The 12,570-nt window shown below is 47.1% G+C and overlaps 1 protein-coding gene across 15 annotated transcripts in view; it reads right to left on the minus strand.

The window, feature by feature from the left end:
- EP400 (E1A binding protein p400) overlaps positions 1-12,570 on the minus strand; it is a 293,821-nt gene that overhangs the window by 216,185 nt on the left and 65,066 nt on the right. For all 15 annotated transcript variants that reach the window (XM_075322084.1, XM_075322051.1, XM_075322044.1 and 12 more), the window contains 3 exons: positions 9,279-9,357; positions 1,000-1,052; positions 340-394 (listed from right to left, as the gene is read on the minus strand). In XM_075322084.1, the coding sequence (XP_075178199.1) occupies positions 340-394; positions 1,000-1,052; positions 9,279-9,357 (187 nt within the window). The remainder of the gene's footprint in view (positions 1-339; positions 395-999; positions 1,053-9,278; positions 9,358-12,570) is intronic.

Consider the following 12,570-nt stretch of genomic DNA (forward strand, 5'->3'; position numbering starts at 1 on the left):
CATCTAAAAGGGAACTACGGTAATTAGAACAAAAGAGATGTACCTGACAAGCAGCTAAGTGTGCTTCCTAAGCTATAACTGATTATATCTCTGCCTGCACAAGGGGTGCAGCTAGCGGGAGCAGTAAGCACTTTATGTCCACCTTCTAGTGGCTGAAACTATATAACACATGCGTCTCCCAACATTGACACAGACGAGAAATTAGGACTCTATTTTTTGCATTGGATCACACATTCTTCATGCCAATGCTGAAATATTTCTAGCCACATATTCTGTTAAAACATACATGTACATGTAAATGTACAGCAAAACTCCTATACTAAATAAATGTGAACAAACCTTCCCCATCACTCCAAGAGGCACTTGCTTTTCGTTTTCTCCAAGACTGTGAAAACTGTCAGAAAATACAAAAAATATTAACTTACTGGACTATTAATTTACTGGAAACTTGTCTCTCATTCCTTTTGTAAATGAAATATTTCATGTGGTCATTTTGCCTGTATAACGTATGTATACTTTACATCTATGTGTATTATCTCTTCATTTCTTACGTACATATTTTACATATACGTGAATCGTCGTTTGTGTCTTCTTTTAGAGCTTCACATCTATCACATCATGCTGTAGGAAAGATTGTCAGCATTTTTGGAGTTGAAGGAAGTTTTGAGATATGACACCTAAAGAAGGCTCATGTGGCCAAAACATTGCTAAACTTATTTTTGCCAGATTTTCAGAAGAAGAAGAGAACATAATTGCCTGGAGGACATAACTGCCTGATCAGCAGTGTTGATCGTAGGGGTTGCCAGAGATAAAACCCAACGAATCAAACCTTGATGGCCTATTCTATGGTGAGGTCATCAGTGTTTAAGTTTGAGAGATGGCGTTTATGCATTATATTTTTTTAAGCATTCAATAAATAAAATTAGATTTGATAAAAAAAAAGATTTGTATACAGCCAGAAATCAAATGACAATGAAGTGAGAGCATGGTGTTACTTACTTTATTTCCATGTTTGTGTTTAACACAAGCTTCTTCGATTGTTTTAAGCGGACCTGCAAGTTAAGATTTAAAGTCATGTTATTTGTTATGTAAAAATAAAACACACTTAATGGGAATCTGTCAGAAGGTTATTGCTATGTAATCTGACAGCAGCATGATGTAGAAGCCGAGATCCTGATTCCAGTGATGTATCACTTAGTTTACTGGGTGCAGCAGTTGTGATAGAATCACAATTTTCTCTGCTGCAGATCTAGCAGAGCTTGGAGGGAGGAGCTGTGTATATCCCCTCCCACACCACTGATTGTCAGCTTTCTGTGTACAATATATACTAACAGAAAGCTGCTAATCAGTGGTAATGGCAGAGTTAGGCCGGAATCACACTTGCGCGTATCTCGCTCGAGTCTCGCAACGCATCACCCGGCACGGCCTGATACTCTCCGGACAGGAGTGTCTCAGCTGCATAGAAATACATGCAGCTGACCAGCTCCTGTCAGGAGAGCTGGCCATGCTGGGTGATACGATGCGAGACTCGAAAGGGATACGTGCAAGTGTGACTCCGGCCTTACACAGAATCAGGCATGATAGGGTCACAGTTTTCTCTGTTTAGCTGTAGCTGAGCTTAGATGTTGAGTTGTGTATAACACTGCCCACACAACAGCTTTCTGTGTACATTGTTTAGTGACAGAGACCTGCTAATCACTGCTGTGGGCGTGGTTGACTAGGATGTACAATGTCAGTGTCCTGTAATGATAATATTCTGCTAATAACATTCTGATAATAGTGAAACCACAAAACACATCCCAGTAAATAACACATCACTAGAATCAGGGTCTCTGTTCCCATATAATGGTGCTCTCAGGTTACATAGCAAAAACCCGCTGACAGATTCCATTAGCCTATGTCTCATGAGAACAAGCACTATCCATATGTTTAACCAAAGAATATAGATACTGTAAAGGAAAACTGAAGAATCCTATTGTTGGCCCTGTCCTCTCCTTCAGGGGTGTCCATAGTAGCAGACCTCGCAAACAATATGGGATCCCTGAGTCGGTGGTACCTGTTGTCGAAAAGCATCACATCCCCCTATCCCGCCAGAGGATGCAGTTACAATTGAATACAATGGTGGGGGCCGATGGCTTCCTCCTCCACTATTCAGCCTGTGCATCTAAGACTGAACGCAGCAGGAGTGATGATGTCCCTAGATCATGCCTGCAGTGCCAAACTTCAGACCACATGCTGCAAAGACTCCGGGAAACATGGCAAGATGAGTATTTTTTTGTATTATTTTATCAGTCATTACTTGTGAGGGATGCATACTCTACATGTGGCCCCATAATTTTAAATAGGGGGTGCAGCAGAGGCTCCATATTGAATATAGAGGACCTGTGTAAGCACCAAACTGTATATAGGTGAGCTGTGAGGGCCCGTATTTTATATAGGGAGCTGTGGGAACCATTATACTGTATATAGGGAGCCAAGAGGTCCATCATACTATATATAGGGCAGCTTTACGGGCCATCACCCTGTACACAGGGAAAAGAGGCGGTCATCATGTGTATAGGGAGCTGTGGGGCCTCAAAATTTATATAGGGGCAGTAGTTATTAGAAATGTTATATTGATGACCTAACCCTCGGACAGGTCATTGATATTGGATCAGTGAGGGTCTGACATACTGCACCCCTGCTGAACACCTGCAATCGCCTCTGGTGTGACCGGATGAAGACAATTGGAGCTACACTGCACGGCTCTCTCCAATGTGTCATTTTGAATTATTAGAGGGTTTCTTAAGCCAGGACTAAACTTCTTCAGGCACTTTATCATGCTGAATCCTAACAGTATGTAGTATACTCATTGTAAGGATTTGGCTCTGCTTGCTGATTGCATAGGTCATCAACTAATTACTCACATGTAATTTGCATACTTATGGTCATATGCCAACTAACTTTTCTCAATGCTTTTACATTAACATTCAAAGATGCAGGAAGAGAAGCTGGTGAGCACATGAACACAAGCATGCAAATAGCATATAAGTGATCACGTCATGACAGATTAAACCAGCAAGCAGAGATGAAGCCTTACATTGAGTATTATATGGCAATACAGTAAGATACAGAGCTTGTTGAAAATTAGCCCGGGTCCTTAAAAAATATTTAATTATAACGCATTGATTTTGTATAGAAAAAAGGAAGACCCTCAGAATAAAGTCCTTTAATGGGCCTTATGTTAATCAGTCTGACACTGTTGAGGGGGGTCCCCAACTTAACCCTAGAACACGCAACCATAGAAATCAACCATAGAAAACAAGTAACCTAGCAGGCCTGCGAGGCCCCAGGTATGCTTTCTAGGGTTAACATGACTCCTTAGAGCAGGGGTGGGGAACCTTTTTTCATCCGGGGGCCATTTGGAAATTTCTACCAACCTTCGGGGGCCGCACAAAATGATCAATGTGAAAATTACCCGGCTATATTTGGTCAAACAATTAACTCACCCCTACTGTGGCGGCCGGAGCGGCTTCTCTTTGGTGCGGCTGTGATGTTGGATGATACTAATCATGTTTCTTCTCACAACTGCTTTTCTGTCTCGGTCTGAAGCGCAGTCAACTCTTTGTGATAATAATATTTGCTAAATCATATACATCACATAGGAGACGCTGGAGGCACACACAACACATAGGAGACGCTGGAGACACACACAACACATAGGAGACGATGGAGGCACACACAACACATAGGAGACACTGGAGGCACACACAACACATAGGAGACACTGGAGGCACACACAACACATAGGAGACACTGGAGGCACACACAACACATAGGAGACACTGGAGGCACACACAACACATAGGAGACACTGGAGGCACACACAACACATAGGAGACACTGGAGGCACACACAACACATAGGAGACGGTGGAGGCACACACAACACATAGGAGACACTGGAGGCACGCACAACACATAGGAGACACTGGAGGCACACACAACACATAGGAGACAGTGGAGGCACACACAGCACATAGGAGACACTGGGACTGCTCTATATACATTACAGGAGTCACTGAAGGCACATACATCACTGGAGGGGCGGAGGGCATATACATCACATTGAAAACGCTGGGACTGACGTATACACAACAGAAAGGAAACGCTGGGACTGACGTATACACCACAGAAAGGAAACGCTGGGACTGACATATACTCCACAGAAAGGAAACGCTGGGACTGTTGTATATACACATCACAGGAGACACTGGAGGCACATACATCCCAGCCCCTCCTGTGATGTAAATGCCCACAGCCCCTCCTGTGTTGTGTATGTCCCCAGTGTCTCCTGTGATGTACATGCCCCCAGCATCTCCAATGTGATGTATAAGTCACAGGAGACGCTGAATGAAGGCAAACAACACAAGAGGGGCTGGGGGGCATACACAACGCAAGAGGGGCTGGGGGGCATACACAATGCAAGAGGTGCTGGGGGGCATACAGAACGCAAGAGGGGCTGGGGGACATACACATCACAAGAGGAGCTGGGGGCAAAGCCATCACTGAGGGGGGCACAGACATCACTGGGGGAACACAACACTGGGGGTGATGCACAGCACCTGCAGAGACCTGACATTACCGGGGAGCCACAAACCTGAGGTGATAGACAGCATGGGGTGAGGGACACAGCACTGATCGTTGCACACAACTCTGGGGGGAGGGTACACAAAGTACTGGACGGGGAGCAGAGTGCAGGCGCGCACACACAGCGCCGGAGACAGTGCAGGCCGGAGGGCAGAGGGGCGGGTAGATCGCTCTGGAGTTGAAAGGTGCGGTCACACGACAGGACATAGGGACGGGCACATCGCGCCGAGGGCAGAGGGGGCAGATCGCTCCGGAGGGCAGAGGGGCGGGCACACAACACGAGGGAAAAGAGGGGTGGGCAGATCGCTCCGGAGGGCAGAGGGGCGGGCACACCGCACGAGGAGAAAGAGGGGCGGGCAGATCGCTCCAGAGGGCAGAGGGGCGGGCACACACAGCACGAGGGGACAGAGGGGCGGGCACACACCGCTGATTACGCTACTGGACAGCGGGAGAGCCCATTGGTTCTCCCAAACAGTGCATGTGGTCATTTAAAGGGCTGGCGGCCCCAGCACTACAGCCCCCGGGAATGTGCCCAGGGGCCGCATAAAAGGTCATGGCGGGCCGCATGCGGCCCGCGGGCCGGAGGTTCCCCACCCCTGCCTTAGAGCTAAACAGACAGATGTTCTGTAAGAATGGCTGTCAAACTGGCAGCCAACAGCTGTCCTTGTATTACATGAAGGGTCATTCACCTAAATGGCAGTGACATAATACTACATCCTGCTGCAGGGGTAATTTGACCACTGAGTCAGCTGTTTACTAGGGGGTGACTCTGTTTAAGACCTTGGGTGAGCAACTGACTGCCACAACACCCAGATTTTTAAAAAGGTTGTTTATAAAGCGATAATCTTTATGTAGCACTGGTGTCCCTGCTCCCCTCGCTCTCTAACCCACAGTGATGCACGCTTACTCACCGCTGCAGCCAGCTCTCACCATGCTGCCCAATGTCCCTGCATTCCTCCACATGGGTGCTTCCTGTGTCCCCCTCTTGGGGCCTGTGCACGTGGCATAGGTCCTCCGGGAGTGCTCCTAGGGCATGCGCATGCACTACTGCCCTTGTCTTAAAGTGTCAGCACATCATTCCCAGGAAGTGCTTCTCAACCAATCACTGAGAGGCACAGGGTAATTAAAGCACTCTCCCACTAAGCGAGGTGCCTGATCAACATTTTCAGTTAGTTAGTGGCTTTGTTGCTGTAGCCAGCAAGTTGTCAGGTCCCCTTGTCCGTCCTGTCCTGCCTGTACCTGGTTCCTGTCCATCCTGTTCTGTTGGTACCTGGTTCATGTTTGTCCTGGCCTGTTGGTACCTGGTTCATGTCCGTCCTGCGCTGTTGGTAGCTGCTTTTTGTCCGTCCTGCCCTGTTGGTACCTGTCCGTCCAGCCCGGCTGGTACTTTGCACCTGTCCGCCCTGGTCGTGCCATCTGCCTCAGCCACTCCAGTGGTCCCAGCTTTACTAGAGACTGTGTCCATCAACCCCGGCTGTGCCATCTGCCTCAGCCACTCCGGTGATTCCTGTCCTTGCTAGAGACTCTGCGTGTCCATCCTGGCCATGCTGTCTGTCTCAGCTATCCTGGTGGTCCCTGTCTACACTAAGGCTTCTTTAACACTGCGTTTTGCCTTACATTTACAGGTCCCGTCGGGGCATCCTTCCGAACCGCCCTTCCCCACCCCGCAAAGCGTGTTTCAGACGCATGCGCCGATAGGGCCATTGACTGTAATGGAGCACACTACGTTAGCGTGTGCTCTGTTTTGTACCATTTTTGCACATATACGTTTTCTGTAGGCAGACACCCAAACGTAATCAACTACATTCGGGTGTCCGTCTGCAGAAAACTTATATGCATGAAAATGGTACAAAACAGAGCACACGCTAACGTAGTGTGCTCCATTACAGTCAATGGCCCTGTCGGCGCATGCGTCCGAAACACGCTTTGCAGGGTGGGGGAGGGGCGGTTCGGACGAATGCCCCAACGGGACCTGTGAACGTAAGGCAAAATGCAGTGTGAAAGGAGCCTAAGTGACTCAGCTTGTCAGCACCTGTGTCCGTCTCTGCCCTGGTGGTAAGCTGCCACAGTTCCGGTCACTGCCCTGGGAGTGGCACCTGGCGTCTTTTTATGGTTTGCACTTAGTCAAGCCCCTCACACAAAAGGGTAAACTTATCCCCCCTTCTCCCCTCCCTCTCATCCGTGGTCCAGTGGGTACAATTCAGCTTGCTGCTTTACCATCTCCTGCAGCGAGCATTACACTTAAGATTCATTGAATATGTGGAGAAAATGTTGGCAGACTATCAGGACATAGTATCCAAAGAAAGGAATAGGTCCAGCGCACCATTAGTATCACCAGGAGGCAGTTTGGAGCAGAGAGACGCTCTAGCAGGGAAATCTACAATAATTCAAAAGTACTCCAGATACACAAACTTGTGCTCTCCTTTATTCATTAAAATTCTTCTAATAACAGTATTGCCCAAGTTTCAGTACATCATGACTAAGGATACTGTGACATCCAAAATGCGTTGATAATTATCTACTGAAACTTGGCCAAAGACTGCCCAAATTATTTCTTCATACCTCCATGCCCCTACTGTATAACAGGAGGATTTTTCTTTTACGTTTATTTCTTAGTTTCTGTTCACATCTGCATCATGGTTTCTGTTGAAGGTGATCTTGATGTGTTAAGAGTTGTACAAAAGACTCCAACAATGTCTGAAGGACCCCAATAATTGTAATGTGGTGTATTTGAGTTTTCACATTTTGAAAACAAGAAAAGCACTGCAGTCGCAACTTTTCTGGACATCAAGAGAGATAGGAATGAAAAACTCCTCAGGCAGGACACACTACCTTCATTAGTATCACTAGCTCTGGGCATTCAGAAAAGAAAGTACTGTTATTGCATAACAACCATGGTTTCTTTTGGATTTTCAGCATGGTCCTAAAGGGAATTTGAAAACATAGCAAAACCCTGCTGAGAAATATTTTTAGGGTTGAGCTTTGCCATTATTGTGGATCTCAAAAGGAAGATGCCACTATGGCATATATATGGCAGACTTTCTAATATACACTGTGTGCAGAATTATTAGGCAAATGAGTATTTTGGTCACATGATACTTTTTATACATATTGTCCTACTCCAAGCTGTATAGGCTTGAGAGCCAACTACCAATTAAGTAAATCAGGTGATATGCGTCTCTGTAACGAGGAAGGGTGAGGTATAATGACATCAACACCCTATATAAGGTGTGCTTAATTATTAGGCAACTTCCTTTCCTTTGTCAAAATGGGTCAGAAGAGAGATTTGACGGGCTCTCCAAATTTGACGTCCAAAATTGTGAGATGTCTTGCAGAGGGATGCAGTAGTATTGAAATTGCCAAACGTTTGAAGCGTGATCACCGAACAATCAAGCGTTTCATGGCAAATAGCCAACAGGGTCACAAGAAGCGTGTTGGGCAAAAAAGATGCAAAATAACTGCCCATGAATTGAGGAAAATGTAGCGTGAAGCTGCCAAGATGCCATTTGCCACCAGTTTGGCCATATTTCAGAGCTGCAACGTTACCGCAGTATCAAAAAGCACAAGGTGTGCCATACTCAGGGACATGGCCAAGGTAAGGAAGGCTGAAAAACGACCACCTTTGAACAAGAAACATAAGATAAAACATTGAGACTGGGCCAAGAAATATCTTAAGACTGATTTTTCAAAGGTTTTATGGACTGATGAAATGAGAGTGACTCTTGATGGGCCAGATGGATGGGCCAGAGGCTGGATCAGTAAAGGGCAGAGAGCTCCACTCCGACTCAGACGCCAGCAAGGCGGAGGTGGGGTACTAGTATGGGCTGGTATCATCAAAGATGAACTTGTGGGACCTTTTCGGGTTGAGGATGGAGTGAAGCTCAACTCCCAGACCTACTGCCAGTTTCTGGAAGACAACTTCTTCAAGCAGTGGTACAGGAAGAAGTCGGTATCGTTCAAGAAAAACATGATTTTCATGCAGGACAACGCTCCATCACATGCATCCAACTTCTCCACAGCGTGGCTGGCCAGTAAAAGTCTAAAGGATGAAAAATAATGACTGGCCCCCTTGTTCACCTGATCTGAACCCCATAGAGAACCTGTAGTCCCTCATAAAATGTGAGATCTACAGGGATTGAAAACAGTACACCTCTCAGAACAGTGTCTGGGAGGCTGTGGTGGCTGCTGTATGCAATGTTGATCGTAAACAGATCAACAACTGACAGAATCTATGGATGGTAGGCTGTTGAGTGTCATCATAAAGAAAGGTGGCTATATTGGTCACTAATTTTTTGGGGTTTTGTTTTTGCATGTCAGAAATGTTTATTTCTAAATTTTGTGCAGTTATATTGGTTTACCTGGTGAAAATAAACAAGTGAGATGGAAATATATTTGTTTTTTATTAAGTTGCCTAATAATTATGCACAGTGATAGTTACCTGCACAAACAGATATCCTCCTAAGATAGCCAAATCTAAAAAAAACCACTCCAACTTCCAAAAATATTAACCTTTGATATTTATGAGTATTTTGGGTTGATTGAGAACATAAATGTTGATCAATAATAAAAGAAATCCTCAAAAATACAACTTGCCTAATAATTCTGCACACAGTGTAAGTTGCCAAAATATTATTTTTAGGCGTTACTTACCTTTCATGGAGTCCATATTTAGGTTTAGTGCTTTCCTCCTCTTTTCCTGAAACTCCATTTGTAATTTAATTTCTACAACCTAAATGGTAGAAAAATACAATTTTTTGATTATGTAATATTATCACTACAAGCAGTTGCAACAGTGTACAATGGATCAACCTTGTAACGACTACATAAAGAAGGGAATTTTGTTTACTTACCGTAAATTCCTTTTCTTCTAGCTCCAATTGGGAGACCCAGACAGTGGGTGTATAGCTACTGCCCTCTGGAGGCCGCACAAAGAACTACACTTAAAAGTGTAAGGCCCCTCCCCTTCTGGCTATACACCCTCCCGTAGGAGTACAGATTCCTCAGTTTTAGTACCAAAGCAAGAAGGAGGAAAGCCAATAACAGTTTCAAAAACAAATTCAATCCGATAACATGATCGGAGAACTTAAGAAACAACATGAACAACATGTGCACCCGAAAAACGAAACCCTAAGAACAAATAGGGCGGGTGCTGGGTCTCCCAATTGGAGCTAGAAGAAAAGGAATTTACGGTAAGTAAACAAAATTCCCTTCTTCTTTTTCGCTCCTAATTGGGAGACCCAGACAGTGGGACGTCCAAAAGCAGTCCCTGGGTGGGTAAAAAGATACCACATGAACGGGCTGTCAGACAGCCTCTTCCTACAGGTGGGCCACCGCCGCCTGAAGGACCTGTCTACCTAGGCTGGCATCTGCCGAAGCGTAGGTATGCACTTGATAGTGTTTGGTAAACGTGTGCAGACTCGACCAGGTAGCCGCCTGGCACACTTGCTGAGCCGTAGCCTGATGCCGCAATGCCCAGGACGCACCCACGGCTCTGGTAGAATGGGCCTTCAGTCCAGATGGAATCGGAAGCCCAGCAGAACGGTATGTGTGAAGAATTGGTTCCTTGATCCACCGCGCCAGGGTGGATTTGGAAGCTTGCGATCCCTTATGCTGACCAGCGACTAGGACAAAGAGCGCATCAGAACGGCGTAGAGCCGCCGTGCGAGAAATGTAAATCCTGAGTGCTCTCACCAGGTCCAACAGATGTAAACCCTTTTCAAATTGGTGAACTGGATGCGGACACAAAGATGGTAAAGTGATATCCTGATTGAGATGAAAGGAAGAAACCACCTTGGGAGAAAACTCTGGAATTGGACGCAGTACTACCTTGTCTTGGTGAAACACCAGGAAGGGAGATTTGCAAGATAACGCCGCTAGCTCGGACACTCTTCGAAGAGACGTGACCGCCACAAGAAAAACTACCTTTTGTGAAAGCCGAGAAAGGGGAACCTCTTTCAAAGGCTCGAAAGGCGGCTTCTGGAGAGCAATGAGAACCTTGTTCAGATCCCAGGGTTCCAATGGCCGTCTGTAAGGAGGAACAATATGACAAACTCCTTGGAGAAACGTGCGTACTTTAGAAAGCTGTGCCAAGCGCTTCTGAAAGAATACGGATAGCGCGGAGACTTGACCCTTAAGAGAGCTAAGCGACAAACCTTTTTCCAACCCAGACTGCAGGAAGGAAAGAAAAGTTGGCAATGCAAATGGCCAGGGAGAAAACCCTTGAGCCACGCACCACGCTAAGAATATCTTCCACGTTCTGTGATAGATCTTAGCTGAGGATGGTTTTCTAGCCTGTCTCATTGTGGCAACAACTTCATGAGATAAACCTGAGGCCGCTAGGATCCAGGACTCAATGGCCACACAGTCAGGTTCAGGGCCGCAGAATTCAGATGGAAAAACGGCCCTTGAGACAGCAAATCTGGACGGTCTGGTAGTGTCCACGGTTGGCCTACCGTGAGATGCCACAGATCCGGGTACCACGACCTTCTTGGCCAATCTGGAGCGACGAGTATGGCTCGATGGCAGTCGGACCTGATTTTCCGGAGAACTCTGGGTAACAATGCTAGAGGTGGGAACACATAGGGGAGTCGGAATTGCGACCAATCCTGAACCAAGGCGTCTGCCGCCAGTGCTCGGTGATCGTGAGACCGTGCCATGAAAACTGGGACCTTGTTGTTGTGTCGTGACGCCATCAGATCGACGTCCGGCGTCCCCCAGCGGCAACAGATCTGCTGAAACACGTCCGGGTGAAGGGACCATTCTCCTGCGTCCATGCCCTGGCGACTGAGAAAGTCTGCTTCCCAGTTTTCCACGCCTGGGATGTGAACTGCGGATATGGTGGACGCTCTGCTTTCCACCCACGTCAAAATCCGATGGACTTCTTGAAAAGCTTGGCGACTGCGTGTTCCCCCTTGGTGGTTGATGTACGCCACTGCCGTGGAATTGTCCGACTGAATCCGAATCTGCTTGCCTTCCAGCCATTGTTGGAAGGCTCGCAGGGCAAGATAGATTGCTCTGATTTCCAGAACATTGATCTGCAGGGTGGACTCTTCCAGAGTCCACATCCCCTGAGCCCTGTGGTGGAGATACACCGCTCCCCACCCTGATAGGCTCGCATCCGTCGTGACCACTGCCCAGGACGGGGGAAGGAACGACTTTCCCTGTGACAATGAGGTGGGGAGAAGCCACCAACGCAGAGAGTCCTTGGCAGTCTGAGAGAGGGAGACAGTCCTGTCGAGGGACGTCGATTTCCCGTCCCATTGGCGTAGAATGTCCCATTGTAGAGGGCGCAGATGAAACTGCGCGAACGGGACTGCCTCCATTGCTGCTACCATCTTTCCTAGGAAATGCATGAGGCGCCTCAGTGAGTGCGACTGGCTCTGAAGGAGAGATTGCACTCCAGTCCGTAGCGAGCACTGCTTGTCCAGTGGAAGCTTCACTATCGCTGAGAGAGTATGAAACTCCATGCCAAGATAAGTCAGAGATTGGGTCGGGGTTAGATGAGACTTTGGAAAGTTGATAATCCACCCGAAACTCTGGAGAGTGTCTAGTGCCACCTTCAGACTGTGTTGGCATGCCTCTTGAGAGGGTGCCTTTATAAGCAGGTCGTCTAGATACGGGATGACCGAGTGACCCTGCGAGTGCAGAACAGCTACTACTGCTGCCATGACCTTGGTGAAGACCCGGGGGGCTGTTGCCAGACCGAAAGGTAACGCTACGAACTGCAGGTGTTCGTCGTGTATGACGAAGCGTAGGAAACGCTGATGCTCTGGTGCGATCGGCACGTGGAGATACGCATCTTTGATATCTATTGATGCTAGAAAATCTCCTTGAGACATTGAGGCTATGACGGAGCGTAGGGATTCCATCCGGAACCTCCTGACTTTTACGTGTCTGTTGAGCAACTTTAGATCCAGGACGGGCCGATACGATCCGTCCTTTT

This window comes from Anomaloglossus baeobatrachus, chromosome 1 (genome assembly GCF_048569485.1).
Source record: "Anomaloglossus baeobatrachus isolate aAnoBae1 chromosome 1, aAnoBae1.hap1, whole genome shotgun sequence".
Lineage (NCBI taxonomy): Eukaryota > Metazoa > Chordata > Amphibia > Anura > Aromobatidae > Anomaloglossus > Anomaloglossus baeobatrachus.